This window comes from Podarcis muralis, chromosome 10 (assembly GCF_964188315.1).
Source record: "Podarcis muralis chromosome 10, rPodMur119.hap1.1, whole genome shotgun sequence".
Taxonomy (NCBI): domain Eukaryota; kingdom Metazoa; phylum Chordata; class Lepidosauria; order Squamata; family Lacertidae; genus Podarcis; species Podarcis muralis.
In genome coordinates this window covers 59,710,036-59,730,875 of record NC_135664.1, presented here as the reverse complement: position 1 = coordinate 59,730,875, position 20,840 = coordinate 59,710,036, and the positions used below count along the sequence as shown (strand labels likewise).

General features: G+C 41.0%; 1 protein-coding gene across 1 annotated transcript in view; it reads right to left on the bottom strand.

Moving 5' to 3' along the window:
* CECR2 (CECR2 histone acetyl-lysine reader) overlaps positions 1–20,840 on the bottom strand; it is a 119,445-nt gene that overhangs the window by 37,279 nt on the left and 61,326 nt on the right. Inside the window, exons 2-3 of the mRNA XM_028747671.2 lie at positions 17,889–17,983; positions 2,047–2,230 (exon numbers count right to left, since the gene is read on the bottom strand). Coding sequence (XP_028603504.2) covers positions 2,047–2,230; positions 17,889–17,983 — 279 coding nt within the window. The remainder of the gene's footprint in view (positions 1–2,046; positions 2,231–17,888; positions 17,984–20,840) is intronic.

The window sequence follows — 20,840 nt, the reverse complement described above, 5'->3', positions numbered from 1 at the left end:
CTACCACAGTATTGCAGTAACAAGAGAAGTCACACCTGCTGAACGTCTCCCTTCAAGCAGCAATGAAAGGACCTTGTCTGATATAATGGTTGCCTGCACAACACTGTTCCGGGGATTATTTCTAAAGCGGCATTATGCATGAAACCGGTCATCCTTGAACTTTTTTTGGAAACAACCTGATTGCAAAACTGAATTCCTGATAACTCTTGGTCATAGATACTTACTGGAAAAATGACATGAGATAATTTATTCCAGTGTAATGACATTCAAATGGATTAATTGAATGGGATACTTATAAAAATGTTTTCACCTGTGGTTATGATGGTTGGCTGATAAACTCACCCTCTATCTGTGGTAACGAGCCACGTGGTGAGGCAGGCTTTACAGCTCCTCTACCACCTCACATATATGTACATTTCACACTGTGTTGCAAATCCACTCTGGCTACATTCAGACAATCCTACAAACCACTTTTTGGATCATGGCTTAGTGTTGTACATGCTCATTTTGCAGGGGCAAAACTAGGCTTTATTTCACCCGTGTCAAAAAACCCAGTGGGGGGGGCATTTGTGTGTACACACACACACGGATCCTCAATGGGAGCCTCAATGGTGCCCCTCTGGAAGCTTCACCCAGGGCAAAAAAACCCCAGCTACATCTGATCTGACAAAGTGTGGTTTTAGTCAGTCTCTCAGACCAGGATCAAACAACGGTTTCTGACATCACACTTTATAGAAAAAAACTTGCATTTCATTTTAAAAGAAAAATAAATAAGTCTGCACATGGAGGAACACATTAATATAATGCTTATTTCACGATCCCCCAAATCATGGTCTGGATTTAGTCACTATGAGATTATAAGCAGACACCTCACAGTAAATGGCCATCTGTAAGTAACCTCAGCAATGTCAATAAAACATTTAAAAATATTAACAAATAGGTTACATACATTGAGTAACAGAAATGATACAGACAATTTTGTTGAATGTGGCATCCTTTAAAAAAATACTTTACTGATAACCCTGAAAAATGGAAAGCAATGAAATCACAGATTGGACTTTGGCAAACTTAAATAGGCTGATCCGTACTGGAAGGAGGGTGTAACCCTCCCTTTTGTAATTATTATATATTGGAAATCAATAAAACTATATTTATTTTTAAAAGACAACAAGAAAAAGGATCTGGGCCAAATGCCCAGAAGCACTTTTCAAGAAAAGATATTAACCTTCCTTAAAATGATATGCCTTCCTTACAGTTATTTTAATTATGATTAACACTTGCAACTTGAGGGCCACATTTTATGCAAAGAACAATAAAAATACCTAGCCTCTCTTAACCAGTAACACAACACAGCTGCTGTTGGCATTCACAATAACCACTTTATCTAACAAAGGCTGGGTTCTATGACATGCACATACCAATGCCTATCGAACAAGCATAGTAAGGGAAATCTCCAAAACAACTCAGATTTTACTACTACCTGTGGTTTTCAAAATTAGCAAATGCCTTGTGAAGACACTATGCAGAAGTGTGTGTAAATAACTCCCAACAACAACAAAAAAGGAACTAAAAATAAATTGCAGCTAGAGACAGTATAGTGTTGCAAACGAAAAGTTCCCACGTGTTGATGCTTAGTCTGGCAATAAAACAACAACAAGGGAATGCATGAAGCTGTAGTCCAGAATACTTCCTACCTGACATTAATCTATTAAAACTCAGATAGCTTCTCAATATTTCCACAACCACCAATGAGCCTTCTTTAACACAGAACACTGATTCACTGAAAAAATACACACGAGGCATCAGTAAATCAAAGATACCAGAGAGCAATATCCAATTTCACACACTTGTTTCTTCAGGTTGTCCAGTTTGGGAAGTCTAAAGACATCAAACAATCTAACAAATTAAGCCACCTTTTAAATGAGCTTAGTAACAAAAAGTGATATAGGATGTACCTATGAACACAAAGTGTTAACTTCTTGGTGGAAAGTGTGTACCATTCCACTTTCCAGTTCCCTATCCAACATCTGTCACCACCCAACACACCTTGAGTAGGTCAAAGACATCATCAGCATCAAGTCGGTAATCACAAAGGCGGTGCAAGATCTCCACACGAGTGCGCAAGGGTAGCTCTTGGAAAGTAGATTCTCGTAAGGGATTGGGCTTCCCTTCCTCCAGTTCCCAGCGATAGTTGATGATGTCCTCCAGGTAGCCATGAAATGTCTGAGACCTAATAAAAAGAACATATGTTCATAAAGTACCTTACACAACCTGGTGAGGAATTCATCTTTAAATAGCTGACATATATAAAAATTCTGTTTTGGCAAACAGGCACTTCAAAACTGGTCCAGTTCCTTGCATGTGGTTAGGCTTACATGCTCTGCTCGTCTCACAAAACAATTTATATCAAATAGGGCAATAGTTAGGAGTTATTCTTTTGTATAAAAAAAAAATTTACAATGATTTTTAAAAATGATTCCCATAAAAGCATACATGTAGAAAATTCTGTAAGATTGGTAAACATTTGTTGTTGTAAAAGAACAGCGTTTTTAAAAGTGGAACAAGGGTAATGGACTACATTTATCAGATTGCTATAGTATTTGTCCTTAAAAGAAGCAACTAAGAGAGGGTAGTCTAGCAGCCCCCATGAATTCTCCATTAATATTTTGAATCAGAAAGTTTTATATGTAAATCAAATTTAAATCAAATTCAGCATTTATTGGCATTGTTTAGACAACAATGTCATAAAAAATAAATAAATAAAACATCCATAAAACATTGGCAATCCAGACATATAGTGTAGTGCTATATGTATCAGAACAGGAGTAGGAAACCTTTTTGGTCCAGCAAGTCACATCTTTATCTCCTTCCACCCTTTGGGCCAACTTTGACAAGTGGGCAGGGCCAGTCACTTGTTAATCATCTGACAGACACCTGACAGAGTTGGTCTGCAGATATGGGGAAGATCAAAAGGCTTGCTCAGCTTTGTGCTCATTGCTTCCCAAATACCTCCAAACCAGCTGATTATTGGGCATTTGAGAAGTACAGTGGTACCTCTGGTTACGTACTTAATTCGTTCCAGAGGTCCGTTCTTAACCTGAAACTGTTCTTAACCTGAAGCACAACTTTAGCTAATGGGGCCTCCCGCTGCTGCTGCGCTGCCACCGCGCAATTTCTGTTCTCATCCTGAAGCAAAGTTCTTAACCTGAAGCACTATTTCTGGGTTAGCGGAGTCTGTAACCTGAAGCGTATGTAACCTGAAGCATATGTAACCCGAGGTACCACTGTATCGCATAATGGTCTGAGGAAACCCTGTGCTTGGCTTATGGTTATATGATGTGACATACAATGTCAGGTGAAGGCTTGCCCAAAACATCCAGCCAAGTCATGTCAGGCCAAATAAGTTGTTTTAAAATTTTAAAAACCCCATAATGTGTAATACTACATTTTAATATTAATGTTGTACTAATTGTTGTAACCAATCCTGGGAACTTGGGGTGAAGGTGGTTAATAAACTGTAACAACAACAACTGACTAGTTTTGTACCACACATTTACCCTACAGCTACCAGGCTACTGGTAATTAAGAATCCAGAGGAATAAATGAAATAAGCATGTTGGTGGTAGCAGGGGTTTAGGTTTGTTATTACAGAGAAGGCAAGAAAACACACCCTTCCTTCCACAATTTTTAATATGCTGCACACTGCTTGTTGTTGTTTTTTGTATTAGCAGTCTATAAAAATAATAGAAATTAAAAAATTCTGATTTTTTTCCACTCAAACAATCTCAAGTAACTAAAAACTGAACCAAGTACAGTGGTACCTCTGGTTACAAACTTAATTCATTCCGGAGGTCCATTCTTAACCTGAAACCATTCTTAACCTGAGGTACCACTTTAGCTAATGGGGCCTCCCGCTGCTGCTGCGCTGCCACTGCACAATTTCTGTTCTCATCCTGAGGTAAAGTTCTTAACCCAAGGTACTACTTCTGGGTTAGCGGAGTCTGCAACCCAAAGTGTTTGTAACCCAAGGTGTTTGTAACCTGAGATACCACTGTACAGTTATGTAAAGGAGACAGGTGAATTACATGATTACCTCTGTAGTTAACCCAAAGAATTCAAAAAGTATTTTATTTTCTTTGCATTTTCTTCCATCCTGCTAAGTATCATCACACCAAGAATGAAATTCTGGATATAATAGCTTTATAAGAAACAATTAAGAACATCTTCCCTTGAGGCAGCTCAGCAGATGTTCATACTTAGAATCTGATGATCACTGTACTAGCATTTCCTCTCAACTAGAAACTTCCCTCAGCCCATTGCTCAGCCCTTAGAAACAATGCAAACCCTTTCTTCACAGAAAATGGCATGGTTCACTTGCGGATAGGGTTGACAATTATTTTACTGATTCCCTGTGCCTTTAACAGCACCTTGATCTACAAGGAAGCAGGCGACAATGCATGAAAAGCTTGACAGATTTCTGCAGATCAAACTGCTGTTCTAGACTAGACTTTATGTGGAGGTTAGTTGGCAACCACATTTGCTGAACTCTGCATATCCTTCAGGGTACTGCAGATATGCACCCTAAGTGATCCTGTAAGCTGTGGTGACAGTGTGGCTGCAGCAGTGGCTGTATTCATCAGGATCACCACCAACCTGACCCATCACCATCTCATGCAACAGCACCAGCAGGACAGCATAGTGATGTGTGCCCCCTCTCACTATTGGCTATTTTTTGCTTTCTTCAGAAAGATCTTGGTACTTGGGAGACTTAGGGGGAAAGTTTTTAAAAAATAATAATAATTTTGCAACAAAACAGGTAAAGCAAAAGATGTGTCTGGAGAATTCTTTCAAGAAACAGTACATTTATATATATTAAATTCAGTGGATGTTAAAAGCTTTTAAACAAGATGGTAAATATGTAGCTAATATTTGATTTGTTCCTCAATGAACTAATTGCAGAGATGTTATAGCTGAGGTGTTGGTATTTTTTGTCAGTTTCCTTTCTATAAATCTCGCTCCTGAGGCTCCTCTATTAGTATAATAGACTACAGGATCACCACACCATTCCCCACTGGTTTCGGAATATTTGTCTCACTCTCTGGAAGATCTATCCCCTGCATACTGAATTTAGACCCAAGTAGAGTGTTCCCTTACAACTCCACTTCTCCCTTCTCCAGTTCAGCTTTCCAGTTGTCACTTGTATACATATTTTTAAATGACATTAGTCACTGTCTTTTAATCTATCACCTAGTTCAGAGACTTCCTTCTCTGGCTGTAGACATTTTCCACAGGGTGAGTGCTACACACAGTGTAGAGGCTATACCAGTGGCGGAACGTGTCTTCATGGTGCCTGGGGCGGGTGGCATGGGCACGCCAAGGGCGCAGAGAGCAATGTGAGGAGGATGCAACAGGGCAGGCATGTACCCTCCTTTCAGTGAGTCTGATCGGATTGATTGGAAGGGCGTGTGCCTTTTGTGCCCTCCTCATGCTGCCCTGCCACTTCCCTCCCAGAAAAATGCACCCGGGGCCATCGCCCCAGCAGCCCCCCCCCCAGCGCTATGCCCCTGGGTTATACTCCTATCCAGCTGAATGCCAGGAAACCAATTTACACCTGCTCCCCACCCCCCACCAAGAGCTGTCTCCAACTCTCTGGCTAGCTGTACCCACAGCCAATCAGAGTGAGTCTCCAGAGCAGTACTCTGGAAGCCACACCACTCTGGTGGAATTTGACAGCACAGCATCACCAAATCTCTGGTCTACCTGAGCTTTCTGCCACAATAGGTAATGCTCTCTCACTCACACACCACTGCTGCTAAATTGAGCACAACCCACAAGTTAAGAGTATTGCAAATTGCCTAGTAATTGACAAGTTCAATTGACAAGTCACCACCCCAAGGCCCCAAGTTATGCAAACTTAGAAATATCTGAAACATTAGTCTTGCTTCAGTCCTGTGGTACAAACAACTAGGACCAGACCGTTTTGGCATTACACCTGAAAGCAGTTATGGCTGGGATGGGTGGAGATATAACTCTGAAGATTAAATATTCAAATTCAAAGGTCCATGTTTAGAATCTCCTTTAGCAAAGTAAAATGTGGATTTGGAATACTTAATTTTAAACCTTAGTACTAAATATAACAATCCATTTCTCTATACCTGCTGGCAAGCAGCACAGATTCCCAACTACAGTCCGTTCTTAACCTGAAACGGTTCTTAACCTGAAGTACCACTTTAGCTAATGGGGCCTCCCGCTGCCGCTGCACCACCGGAGCATGATTTCTGTTCTCATCCTGAAGCAAAGTTCTTAACCCGAGGTACTATTTCTGGGTTAGCAGTCTATAACCTGAAGTGTCTGTAACCCGAGGTACCACTGTACTGAACAAAGCACCACAAAAAAACCCAAACACCACAGACATGCTTGTGGAGTCAAACAATTACTTTTATGACTGGCTCACATATAAACATTCAATGATTTATCATTCCCTGAAACTGCTGACATCAACAATCCTATTAAGAGACTCCTGGCCCGGATTTCCTCCAAGTTCCAATCACTAAATGATTGATGACACACACCCCTCTCAGAAACCATTGACCATTTAAGATTATCATTAACATTCAGTAAGACTGTCATAATGGAAACCTAACTAAGAAATAATTCTTCAGTCTGTTTTGTTTGTTTTTCTCTGTCATAATTGAGAACTGGATTTGAAATGCATTATCTGAGCATATTTTTTCCCCCAGTTCTACATTAAGAACATGTTTGAAAAGCAGCAAAGTTTATCAAGTTGTGAACTGTTAGCTTGTGTTTGGGCTGATGAAAAGCTGATGAAAGGATTTATTTAAAAAAGAGTCTAGCTTTTAAAACTTAATTAAACACATGTTATAAAACCCATCAAGGGGCTTTTTTTGAAGAATTTGAAGGGGCAAATATGAATTACTTTACAGTCTGGCACAACTTTTTGCTAATTTTTGACAGAAACTGAAAGAAAATCCATTATTAAGATGAATCAATCAAATCTGGTGCAAACTGAGTAGCGCATACTTCACAGCGGGAAGGTATTTCCAATAATTTTTCACCAACATCAACCAATTGAAGAAGAGATAACTGATTAAAACTTTAATTTTTTAGAGCCAATTAACATATTTCACATTGTATGCCTAAAAATAACTATGTATGCATACCTAATATGTTTTCAGTGAGAGGGATCATATAGTAATTATAGGGATCCATGGTTGGCATCATTCCTTATGTATATATGCAATATCAAAAGTGTTTATACAGCTATGTAATGTGTGTGTGAATCTGCTTTGACTGATCAATTAAAGCAGGCTCCCCCAACTTGGTGATAATTAGTACCACTTGAAACAGTGCCTTCAAGAGTTTCAGATACCCATCAGCCCCAGCCAGTACATAGGCATTGTAATACAATATTTGTAAGGCACTAGGATGTGAAAGATTGAGTTAAACCTCCCAGTGCTAAACAATATGGTTGTTGAGAAACGAATAGAAATGGGTGTCCTCAGCAAATTATTAACACTTGAATCCTGATGAATCAGAGCATTTCAGACTGGCTAACAGGAGCAAAATTCATATGCTCCTTGTATGTGCAGCAGCAAATATCTGAGAATGTGTGTGTTGGGTGACATGATTGAAAATAGGCAAGAAAATCTCAGTGGTTGTTCTTTTCTTTTTTCCATTTCTTCTTGCTGTTGAAACAAACATATTGAGCCATGAAATTTCCCATTTCCGGAAGATGGCTAGGATTTGAGCATTTAATTCCCATTTCCCCCAGGGAGAAGAGTCTGTTGACTCAACCAATCATCTTGGGCATTTCAGTTTGACTTTTACATAAGTGGTTAAAACCAGAAGCTTCCGCCCTTCTGCCCCACATAAGCCGCAATGAGCCTCTGTTCTTAGCAGAGCACTCCAGGTTCTCTTGTCAATTTGTGTAGACTACCACTGAATGGTTGTTGCTTTGATTCAGGCTATAATGAGAACCTGAAATGGGAACCAGATGTTTGACAGAATTTCCAGCTACCCTCAAACTTCAACTTTATCTTTCCTTCTGTGGTAAGTCATTTTCCCAAACGAGCCTAACCATTTGCTTTCCCAAACAAATATTATTTTTTATCCTTCCTTTTGAATATCACTATTAAGATTTTAAAAAAGAAAGAAAGAGAAACAAAGAAAGAAACTGCATTACAAGAAAGCAATGGTGTAAATAAGCAGAAGCACCATGACGCTTTCATAAAGGGAAAGGGGGGGGGCATCATACTGGAAGAAAAAGATGGTTGTTCTGCACTTTGTTTACACTGTGACAAAGAAAGGCAAATACATCCAGGTAGAGGTTACCTGGCTAAAGCTATCAGCATTCTGGAAGAACACTTGCTAGCTGACATTTTGAAAGTAAAACTGGCAAGACTATTTCTATTAAATAGTTTCATACACAAGGCCTATTCTGAACACATTTATTTATTGACTTTAGAAAAGTTATTTCCTATGGGGAAAAATAACAGTAATGAAAACAATGAAAACAACTATCAAAGTAAGTATGTATTTTCAACTGTAATGGCAAAGAAGCAATTGTAGCTTTGATAGATTCAGCAGCTAAAACTACAACTACCCAGAAACTATAACCAATCCAGAATGCAGCAGCCAGACTGGTGACTGGGAGCAGCCGCTGAGACCACATAACACCGGTCTTGAAAGACCTACATTGGCTCCCAGTACGTTTCCGAGCATAATTCAAAGTGTTGGTGCTGACATTTAAAGCCCTAAACGGCCTCAGTCCAGTATACCTGAAGGAGCGTCTCCACCCCCATCATTCTGCCTGGACACTGAGGTCCAGTGCAGAGGGCCTTCTGGCAGTTCCCTCGCTGTGAGAAGCCAAGTTACAGGGAACCAGGCAGAGGGCCTTCTCAGTAGCAGCACCCGCCCTGTGGAACACCCTCCCACCAGATGTCAAAGAGAAAAACAACTACCAGACTTTTAGAAGACATCTGAAGGCAGCCCTGTTTAGGGAAGCTTTTAATATTTAATTGACTATTGTATTTTAATATTCTGTTGGAAGCCACCCAGAGTGGCTGGGGAAACCCAACCAGATGGGTGGGGTATAAATAATATATTATTATTATTATTATTATTATTATTATTATTATTATTATTATTATTATTATCATTACTACTACTACTACTAAAAGCTAATCTGAATTTTAAAAAAAGTCTTCAAGGTTCACTTAAACTTGCCAAGTGCCTTGACAATGGTAACAGATTTCTTATGGGAGAAAAGTTCCATTATCTTAGAACTATAACAGAAAAAGTCCTATTGGGTGTTGGCACTTATTTTACAGTAATAGGCACTTGAAATAAATTGTTGCAACTGTATTGCAGTACGTGGAATGGGAAAAGACTATCAAGTATCCCAGCCACAGGCAGCAAGGGATTTTAAAAGTATCAGCATGTTGAATTTGGCACTCAGTGGAGTTTACAAAGAGTTCTTGTAGCCCATATATGATATAACTATCTTGGCTGCTATATTCTGTAAGAGATGGGTTTTCCAAACCTTTCTCAAATGTGCCACCCAAAGCACATAATAATAGTGTAGGCTGAAGGTTACCAGAGTGTGCACCACAGGAGTCAAATCCCCCTCTTCAAGGGATTTGGCTGGCATATGCAAATTGACAGAAGGTGCTTCTAGCCATTGCCACAACCCGTGAATTGAAGGAAGCCATTGTTTTGCGGGGAGCATGACTCCATCTAGAATTTCCAACACATAATAAAAAAATGGCATTTCCCAGCATAATAAGCTGTTTTGTATGGCTTAAACTTTGATTTTTATCTGCCCTAATGTTACTGACCCCAGACAAATGTTCAAGGATGAAAAACCTCCATACCCAATTCAAGTAGAAAGGAGAAATAGCATCAAGTATCATCAGCATACTGCTGGCAACTCACTCCAAAATTTCAGACAATGTTCCCCAGCAGTTTCATGCAATGGTGAACAGAACAGATCTCTGTGGGATCCAATGTGATCTAATGCAGACAGTCCTCCAAGCACCATTTTCTGAAACCTCCCAAAGACGTTGGAGTAGAAGAATACCATGGCTGATGGCATGGATAAAACTGCTGAGATCAGGGGAATTAAGATTACTACTTGCAAAGCATCATGTGAACAATGCTTTCGGAGAAGATATTTTTCTGTCCCCCAAGCTTTCAAAGTTAATTTGCACAGGAGAGATAATAAAGACTAGAATAACACGAAGAAATTCTTTTCAGTGCCTGCTAAAACATTCTTATTTAGACAAGCCTACCCAGATGCTTAGAAAGTTGAGGTAATTTTAATCTGTTCTGGTATTTTAATTTTTGTATGCTTTTAAGTATGGTTGTAAATTTTTCTTGATTTCATTGTTTTACATTTTTGTACACCACTTTGAGGCTTTTTACAATGAAATGGTGAGTGTACGTAAGGTGTACATAAGGTGAGTGTAAACAGGGAAAGAACTGCATGTGAAGTTCCACGTGGCAAAGCAGTAGAATGATTCCTAAAGAACTAAATGGAAGCGAGCAAGTGGGTGGGAAGCTGGGCAGGGAGAGAGCATGCAAATTTGCAACCCTTCCCAATTTACCACCTAAACCAAAGGTCAGGCCAGCTAATGGGGGTCAGTCCTGACCATAGTTGAATAGATATGCAAACAAATTAATTTGACACCATTTTTTTCCAGTACCGGGGTAGCATGATTATCCATGCAGCATCATATGATTAGGGGTGGGGTCATTCTAGTGCACTCATAAATGTACTGAGTAGGGAGAAGTTGCTGTCCATAAAAAGACAAAACTGTTCACTGGCAGTTACCTTTATAACAAAACAAAAAAACAAAAAACAAACCCTGCTTCCATAGGGATGTCTGCTTATACAGTTTCTTCTAGGCTGGGAGAGGGCAATCTAAGTTCAGGAAGATGAAAGGGCATGATGTGTAATGTTTCTCTCTTTGCAGCAGAAGGGAGCATTTTTCCAGTGACACCCAAGGTCATTAATGCTTTATTCTAAATTACTTGGCAATATTTTCTTCACAAATGCAACTTGTCTAGAAATAAATGAAGACTATGGGGAGGAGTCTAATGTGTGTTTGGATGACCTCATTCAGACATCATTAGTAGGGTCAGAAGAAGCAAGGAGTGTATCAAGAGAAAGAGAAAAACCTACGGGATAACTAATGTTCTCTCCCCTACAGCAATCTATCTATCATGACTTGTCAAAAAAGGGCTTGTTTCTGATTAAGGTCAACCTAATCTGAGTTACAGCTGCAGGCCTGACCCCAGACAGCCACAACGGAGCGCTTTGCTTATCTTTACTGGGAGGAGGAAGTCCAAAGGAGAAGCCTTCTGGCTAGTTCTAACAGCTTGTGAACCTATGAAGCAGTTAAGTCAAGCAAGGTAATGCAGCATACTTTCCCCACTAAGGACCTGTGCCTATCTATAGTCAGCTCCCAAAGACAGTGCAGAAAAGGAACCTTGACTACTTTCCCTAGAAAGAATTAAGGACAGTAAATTTACTAACTGCTATTAGCCATGGTAGCTATTATTCATATTCAAAAAAGTACAATACAGGCAACTCCCCACTTACGTGGGGTTACATTCTAGCGCCCCACACATATGTGAAAACCTCATAAGTAGGGAGCAACCTCTAAAACCTCTGAATACCCTTCTTTGCCACTCTCTCTCTAATTCAATCAAAAATACTGTTGCAAAAATATCCATAACTGGAAATGAAGCTCTGGGGCCGGCAGGAAGCTGGAGGACGCATAGGAAGACGGCCACTGCTGCGCTACCATGCGCATCAAGTGTTAGGCAGGGAGGCTAAGCAACTTAAACAAAGCACCACAGCATCTCCAGTCTCTTCTTGGCCCTCACTCAAATCCTATTTGGGCTCCGGGGAGGGTCTCCTCGTGAGCCACGAGGACTCTCCAGCTCTCTCCCTCCATTTGAATTACCATATTTTTCGCACCATAACACTCACTTTTTTCCTCCTAGAAAGTAAGGGGAAATGTCTGTGCATGTTATGGAGCGAATGCCTACGGATGGCGGGGGGGATCTGCTGCAGTCATGAGCAGAGGATCCATGGTTCCCCTTCCTTCCCTCCTCCGTGGCTCGCTTTGAAACAGCAAAGCAGGAGAGGAGCCGCTGAGTGAGGAGGAGAGAGAGACAGAGAGCCTACTTGCTTTAAAGGAGCAAAGCGGGAGAGGAGAGGAGCCGCTTACACAAGTGTAAGCGGCTCCTGTCCGGTTGGCTCCTTTAAAGCAAGCAGGCTCTCTGTCCCTCTCTCCTCCCCACTCGCTAAATAGCAACAACGTTTTTTCAAGCAGGCTCTCTGTCTCTCTCTCCTCCCCACTCGCTAAATAGCAGCAAAGTTTTTCGCAAGCAGGCTCTCTGTCTCTCTCTCCTCCCCACTCCTCTTATAAGAGCCTTCTCCTCTTATACCCCTCTTCTGCATTATTAACAGCATCCTTCTCCACCCACCCCACGTGTGTTCCCTGTCCCTTGAGTGCTTTTCCTTCCCTCCCCACTTAAAACATGGTTACAAAGCACGGATCCACACGGATCCTCAGGATTTTTGCACTGGGTCACCCCAAATTCACCATCAGATCACATAGCATGTCCATGGCTACAGCTTGCACCAAAGAAATCATGCACCCACTGTTGCCTGGGGCCGCAGTGGTGCAAAAACGTGGTTACAAAGCACGGATCCACATGGATCCTCAGGATTTTTGCATTGGGCTACCCCAAACTCACCGTCAGATCACATGTCTGTGGCCACAGCATGAACCACAAAAATCATACATCCACTGTTTCGTTTAGAATATTTTTTTTTCTTGTTTTCCTCCTCTAAAAACTATGTGCGTGTTATGGTTGGGAGCGTGTTATAGAGCGGAAAAAAACGGTAAATTATTTGATTATGTCTTGGTGCTGCACGTATACACAGTCATGGATGAGTCGATTGCGCGCAAGTGGGGGGATGCCTGTATCTTGAAATATCAAGTTGCTTTTAGCATTTTTATTGTAAGTTGCCTTCTGAAGAGGATTTGTCCTAAATTAATGTGTTTTCATTAAAAGAAAAAAAGAAAAAACAAAAGATGCTAAGCAACAGCAAGCTTGTGGGCCTCCTAGAGGCTTGCCATTTTTGGAAACAGGGTGCTGTACTAGAATGACATTTTGTCTGATCAAGCAGGATTATTCTTATGTGTGATTCCCAAGCCTGACTTAAATGTTGGGTAGGGACAAAAGCCTTGTGAGTAAGTTGTAAGTTATCAGCACTAAATGCAACACACACAAAAATAATTTCACATAAAATCGTTGCGATTTTTTTCAGTCACTTCATCATAACTTGGTTGGATTTTCTCAAATATGAAGTTGTATAATTGGGGCAAAAAATCTGAGGTTAGGAAGAGAATTTAGCCTTTGCCTAAGTCCCATCTGTTTCACTGCAATGCTTGATTTGAAATTAATTTTCTGAGCAAAACCAGTTCTAGCAATGAACTCAGGAAGTGTTGTGCAATCTAGTGGCAAATGAAAAGTACTCAGCTCTTAAATAGTCCACTCGGGGGCATTTCTTACAACCCAGGTATGAATCCTACATTCAAGTACAAAATATACATATATTGTACTATAAGTGTGCTTTTTCCTTCCATGCATATTCAAGCAGGGGGCAGATATGTTCACAGTCACATCTCACAGGTTTCAGACACAAAACATATATTTTATGAGAGTGCATGTATAGTTTGTGAGAAGTAATCCTTAAGTAAGGGAAGGTGCTAGATAGTTTAAGCCAAGAATAGATGCTTTAACTGAGATTCCTGCATTGTAGGGGGTTGGACTAGATGGCCCTCAGGGTCTCTTCCAACTCTACAATGCTATTATTCTAAGAACTATTCAGTTAGCAAGGTAAGAGGCACACTTACAAATATTCCCCCCCCCCATCTATTCTCAAATAGACTTTAGTAACTAAAATCTCACAGCCAAGCAAGTTAGCTGTTGATACAAGGACTCCAACAGCACTCCCACAGATAGAATTGGAAGAAAGTTGAAACAGCACAAAATCCCTTGGGAAGCTGGGGGAATGGAGAGCCGATGGGAGCCGTCTCATCTAATAACAGATCACATCGCAGACACATGTACGAGCTTGACAGAAGCAAATGCAGCCACTTAACCTAGAGATGACAGCTGAAGCAGGCTAGTTTCACTGCTACCTAAAAGGAGGAGACTGGAAAGGAGGAAGAGCTGCAAGGTCATTGCTAAAGCACACAGCCAGAAGTGGCCTTGATTATATGGGGTTGCTTTCCACACCCACAGCAGTAGTATCTGACAATAGGGAACTGTTTTACTTCTCAGCCACAATGATACTCTCACACTACATTCACCCTAAGAAAAACACTATTACAAGTAGAGGGCCAGACAAATATCTTAAGTTCTAGAGCAGGGTGCTCCAAAACACAGCCCAAGGCCTGCATATGACCCTCGAGGCCTTTTTTGGCTGCCTTCAGCAACATTTGATGCCCCCTCAGCCCTTGCAATGCCTTCCCATAGCCAGTAAGTGAGGTGCTGAGCTTTGGGAAGGAAGGATGAGGGCTCTGCCAGGGCCCTAGAGTCCTCTTGCCTCCTTGGCTAAGACTAGTTAGCGCTTTTGCAGCTTGGAGGAGGAGTTACAAGGGCTCTAGTATCCTTCCAGAACTTCGTGTCTCCTTCCCAAAGCCCAGCGCCTCGCTTAGCTGACTTTGGGAAGGCAGCATGGGGGCTGGAGGGGGCATCAAATTTTGGCCTCATCCACCCCCACAGCGGCAATAAGGCAGTGTGCGGCCCACAGCTTCCATGTCAAAGTACTCTTGCAGCCCACTTGGTTTGAAAGTTGAGCATACAATGCTACTAAGGTGGAGTTTGAAAGAGAAGTGGGCACGAAGATGGTTACCCTCTTCTCTAGGCATGTGCCTAGCACAGGGGCTCCCCGCTTGAGGGGAGTAGTACACCTTCAGAGCAGTTTCTTAATTCTAGAAGACTCTGAGATGCTGCTCTACCCAGGAGCAGATCTCATAAATGTGCCAGCATAGAGACCATGAAGAAGAAAGGACTGCTTGCCCCCCAGAGACAGGATGCATTACATTGGCCTCACTATATCCTGCCAATATCTATCTATCAACCCATTCAGTCAGTCAGCCCACCGTCTTAACAAAATTTATATACCATTTGAATGTCATAAAACCTCTATGTAGTTTACAAGAAATATTAAAATTATGAATAAAAGTTAAAAACAAGTAATTAAAACATTAAAAGATAATTAAAAGGAACAGTATACTAAAAAGAGATTAAAACATGTCAAAATCTATGTGTCTGGATAAGGTAAAGGGACCCCTGGATAGGCTTGCCTAAATAAGTTTTTAAGCAGGAACTGAAAAGGCTCCAGTGCCTGATGTCAATAGGATAAAAAGGATAAAACAATAAAATTTTTGGTAAAAACAGTTACTCCTCCCTCTCTCTCATTCATAAAGTTTTTACAACTTTGGCCAAACCAAGCAGCCAGGATAGTGCCTGCTGAAATCTTTAATTGAGCCCTACTACTAGGCAAAGCAAGAAAAGTCACACCTATCTGTGACATCGTATTGTCATATTAGTCTCCGTGAGTATGGAGCTTTTCTGTTTGCATTAAACAGAACAGATGTTGAACAATAGTAGAAAATTTTTAAATAGAGACAGGATAAGTAGGCATTTCACTTCTAACCACTAGCTACTGGACATATCTAATGCACATGCTGCAGTAATCTTTTCAGACGCCTCAAAACGCTACTGGAAGAAAAAGTTGTTTTAGATTATAAAATACAGTTGCATTGCGGTATACCCATTAAAAAGACTGTTTTAATCACCCTCACACATACACATACACTCTCTCTTTCTTTCTCTGTATAACAAAACAGGACAATTTTAAAGCCAAAATCGGAAGGCTCCCAATGCCATGTGGCACAGACTTGACACATGTTTTCGCTTCAAGACAAATAAGCAAATTAACCCAAAGTACATTTAAATTGTGCACCAGAATGGTTCTCAGCTAGGCCTCCATTTCTAAAATTACTTTAGAGTACATTATAATTAGCAGAAGTACTTTAATCATGCTGCATACAGAAAACAATAGCCAAGCAGTTCCAGCCCAGTCAACAATTTTTACATGCTGTGCAAGAAAATATAAATAAATAATGAGGCACATGTTATAGATGTAAATCGCTATATAAAAATTAAACCATTCTCAGACGGCCAGACAGTATTTATGGCAGGGAAAGCAGACACAGTTAAGACACTGCCATGTTGATGAGAGCTCACACAGCCTTGGCTTAAAGTCTTTAGTGCAATCTTCTTGATTGAGCCCCGTTTATACTCCCAATTTCTGCCAGAAATTGCCATTCAAAGGGGAGTGTGACTTAGAATATAGAGCCCTGGTCCCACACATATGAGAATAACAACAAATCCTTGAATGGAAATTGCTGAGAACTCAGGGGTTTGAATGTTCTGAATGAACTGTTATTTTCTTTTCCTAAACCCCACGACCAAGTAAAATGCCTATCATCACGGTTATTACCAATTCCATTTAGTGCTCAGTTTCTGTCCCATGTTGCATAACAGGACATCGTAATGAAATGCATTCCATCTACCAGAAGCAGGTAGGCTATCAGCAAATGCACTAAGGGTCCTATACAATTACATTATTAAAGCCACAAGAAGTGGTGTCTGCTAGGCTTACCTAGGAAGAACACAGGAGCATAAGGAATTGAGTTATGCACTGAGTCAGATTATTAGCCCATCTAGTTCAGTACTGTATACACTGACTGGCAACAGCTCTCTTTGGACCTTCCCAAACATCGCACCTCTGTATGCAGCGGTGGCCTGTCTCATTTCGCTGCCCAAGGTGGCTTCACTTTGCCTCATGGGCGGGCCACCCTGTCTGTTCTGTATAACACTGCAAAATTTCACTGCATTCTAGAATAGTTACAAGTAACCATCGAATGGGAACATTTTATCATGTACACAAAGGCCATCAGTGTACTATTATATTAAAGGGGGGGGGGCATTTTACTTTTACTTTACTCATTTAACACATCTCTAAAGTCTTTCTAAAAGGGAAGCAAAGTGAAGAAGAAAATCAGGAATCAGGAATCACAGATCAGTGTGAATGCTGTGCTGTCTGGAGCACCAGTTGTCCTCAAGCATCATTTAGGTAGTGCATGCATGTCTACAAAATTGTGGTTGAAGACAGGAGATGGCATATGCTTTGTATTAAATATTCATATTGATTTTAATTGATTTTAAATGCTTCTTTTATTTCTTATATTGTTTTTTTTAACTGCATTGCAATTTGAATTCTGTGGAATCCACAAATGGTAATGATAATAATAAAGTTGTCCACTAAGACCCTCAGCAATTTTCAAATAGTCTGTGAAGGGGGAGGTTTGGGAGCTACTGCTTTAGATCATCTCATCCTAAGTGCCTATGTTTAACAATCTCTGTTTGTTTTAATGGAACTTGCACAGTGCTCCAGTAACAGCCCTTGGATTTTCTCATGCAGGTTTTTATGCAGGATCAAATGAGAGGTCCACATTTAACCAATCATACTAACAACATACAAATATTTGAGGCATAAATTATGAATCCGAGTATGATAGATGGGCTATGCATAAAATAGTAATCCTACAGCCACTTTAGAATAGAAAGCTGTTAGAATTCATTTGACATTTATTCAGGACTCAGGTCTGGCATCTATCTCTTCAGCACTCCACAGAAGTTGTATCACACCTCAACTGGGTTAATTCTCTTTATTTCAAAAAACATTTAAACCATGGAATGAGACTACTCACGTAATGTCACTGCGCTGGTAACAACCCTGAAGAAGACAGGCAATCAGATCACTGATGAACTCCACATCATCACTGTAAAGAGCTGCTTCAAGTTCCTAATGAGAGAAAGAACATTTAAAAACACTTCTCCAAAATCCTTTCCTTCCAGACTGGTGGTGGGAGCATTGACAACATGTGATCTTACCCACAGTGAACTCTAGCACAACAAATATAATTTGCATTGTTATCATTTGTATGGTATTTCCAGCATGCTAACTGCTTTATAATCTGTATTTCACTGTCCTGAAACAAATGGTATGAAGTTATTATTATTGATTTACACACAGAAACTGACACTATGGTCAAAGATAGCAAGAGTAAGGCAATTGTTGAGCTAGGAATGAAAAATGGCTTCCAGCTGAGTCTAAAATAACATGTGCAACATACTTTGGCAACAACTCCCCCCCCCCCGGCAGCTAACACTGGGGTGGGGTGATTAATAATTTGCATTATTATATAGGCATGCCTATATCTGTTTCCCTTTCCTGATCTTTAGCTGTCTAAATTCACTGCAAAACAAACAAACAAAAAACACCTGTAAGCAAAGGTTAAACAACTCAAAACTTCACGGCCATCACTCCTGACACACCAGGCAGGGCACATCCTTGATGTAATCAACAAAGGTTCTTTTTTTGGGGGGGGGGGCAAAATCACGCCTACCATGTGGCACTGTGGGCTGCAAAAAAGGCTCATTCTGCAGCTAGCACAGCATCCTCTGGTAGCCAGCTGATTGAGTTATTTTGGATGTTCCAGAGATTACACTCCCAGTGTGACCAACTGGATATGCATTTTGAGGGTAAAGTTGCTCAGTTTTGAAGTGATCATGTCTCTGTACTTGTCGCAGCTCCAGCTGAAGTATCCACTGCCAATCTTGAAGATGTTCTGTGGGATCAGTTTCACCTTATACAATCAGCTGGTGTGGACAACGTGGTGGCAGTAGTGCATCCGGCTATGTGCCCCTTGACCTCTATCCCTTCTGGCTTTTTAAATCTAGCAGAGCAGGGCTGACTGGTTGAGGCCAGAGTGCAAAAATAGCTTTGGGGGGAAGGTGGTGGAAAGAACCATGGTAGGGCAGTACAAGCATTATTGGAGGATATAGATTGTTTAGATCCATTCCAATCTAGGTTCAGGCCTTGGCATGGAACTGAGTTGGCCCTTGTTGCCCTGATGGATGAACTCCGCAGAGTGCAGGACATGGGAAGTGCAACCTTGCTCTTGCTTATTGAACTCGTTGGCTTTTGATAGCATCAACTATGGTATCCTCCTGAATCAGCTTTGGGAAACAGGAATTAGGGCACTCCTAGTAGAGCAGGTGGCGGGTGGCGCTGTGGGTAAAACCTCAGCACCTAGGACTTGCCGATCGCATGGTCGGCAGTTCGAATCCCCGCAGCGGGGTGCGCTCCCGGCGATCAGTCCCAGCGCCTGCCAACCTAGCAGTTCGAAAGCACCTCCAGGTGCAAGTAGATAAATAGGGACCGCTTACCAGTGGGAAGGTAAACGGCGTTCCGTGTGCTGCGCTGCCTCGCCAGATGCAGCTTGTCACGCTGGCCACGTGACCCGGAAGTGTCTGCGGACAGCGCTGGCTCCCGGCCTATAGAGTGAGATGAGCGCACAACCCTAGAGTCTGGCAAGACTGGCCCGTACGGGCAGGGGTACCTTTACCTTTACCTTTAGTAGAGCAGCAAATAAAACTTGATGAATGTAGCACTAAGCACATTATACAGTCTCATGGGGATCTCATTTTTAAAAAGCACAAGTTTCTAGTCCATTGTAAAGTCTGTAAAAATGTTCTTGAAATTGCATGGACTGAAGCCTCAGAGGAGCCCTCTGCTTCTACGAAAGATAAATTAACATGTGCTAGTTTACTGTTAATCTTCATTGCATGATCTTAGGTATGCACATTAAATATGGCACAGGGTACAGCCTGGTCCATTTCATTATGCTCTTATTTCCTGGTGCATTTTGGGCAGCCAGCAAGTATTGGGATATATCCACATAAGCATAAATGATTATGGGTCTGTGAGTAGGTCTTTCCAGATACAATTCAAAGAGTTAGCATACACAGTACACAAATAACAAAAACCTTTTCATGTTTAATTAATACAGTGGTACCTCTGGTTACGAACTAGATTTGTTCCGGAGGCCCATTCGCAACATGAAAAGAACGCAACCTGCAGCAGCGCATCTTGTGCACACGCAGGTTGCGATTTGGCGTTTCTGTGCATGCATGTGACATCATTTTGTGCTTCTGCGCATGCACGAGTGGCAAAACTCGGAAGTAACCCTTTCCGGTACTTCTGGGTCACCGCGGGACGTAACCTGAAAGAACGTAACATGAAGCAAACGTAACATGAGGTATGACTGTACTCTTAAAATGTATTTATTTATTTCATTTATAGTCTTCCTTTCCTCCAGGGAGCTCAAAGCACTATACTATTTTTAATATATGGATCTTTGTTATTGTGCCTATTAGTTCTTTGAATATGCCAATTTCTTTTTCCTATCAATTCAAACAGCTTTTTGAACGTGGAAAACAATGTTTGGGTTAAAGAACAATTTGGAGTAGTATGTATGGGTGTGAGCGCTCTTCTATTACATATCCAAAGAATCAAACTTACAGTTTCTGCTGTACATATCTCACATACACTCTTAATATGGGAAATGAGATAATATCTTTGTTGGATTAATTTATATTGATAAAAGCATATGTTGAAGAAATGAGTTTTTAGGAAAATATAATATTTAAACTTTCAAGCCCTAATGATGAAGGCCAATGTGGGACAGTAGCTAGCATGAGTGTTTAAAGCAGATGATAAAACCACTTATAGCAACCATTAATTTTCAGAGATTTGCTGGCAAATGAAGAAAGGAGCAGGATTCTCACCAGCTCTACTGCACAGTGCAGAGTCTTGA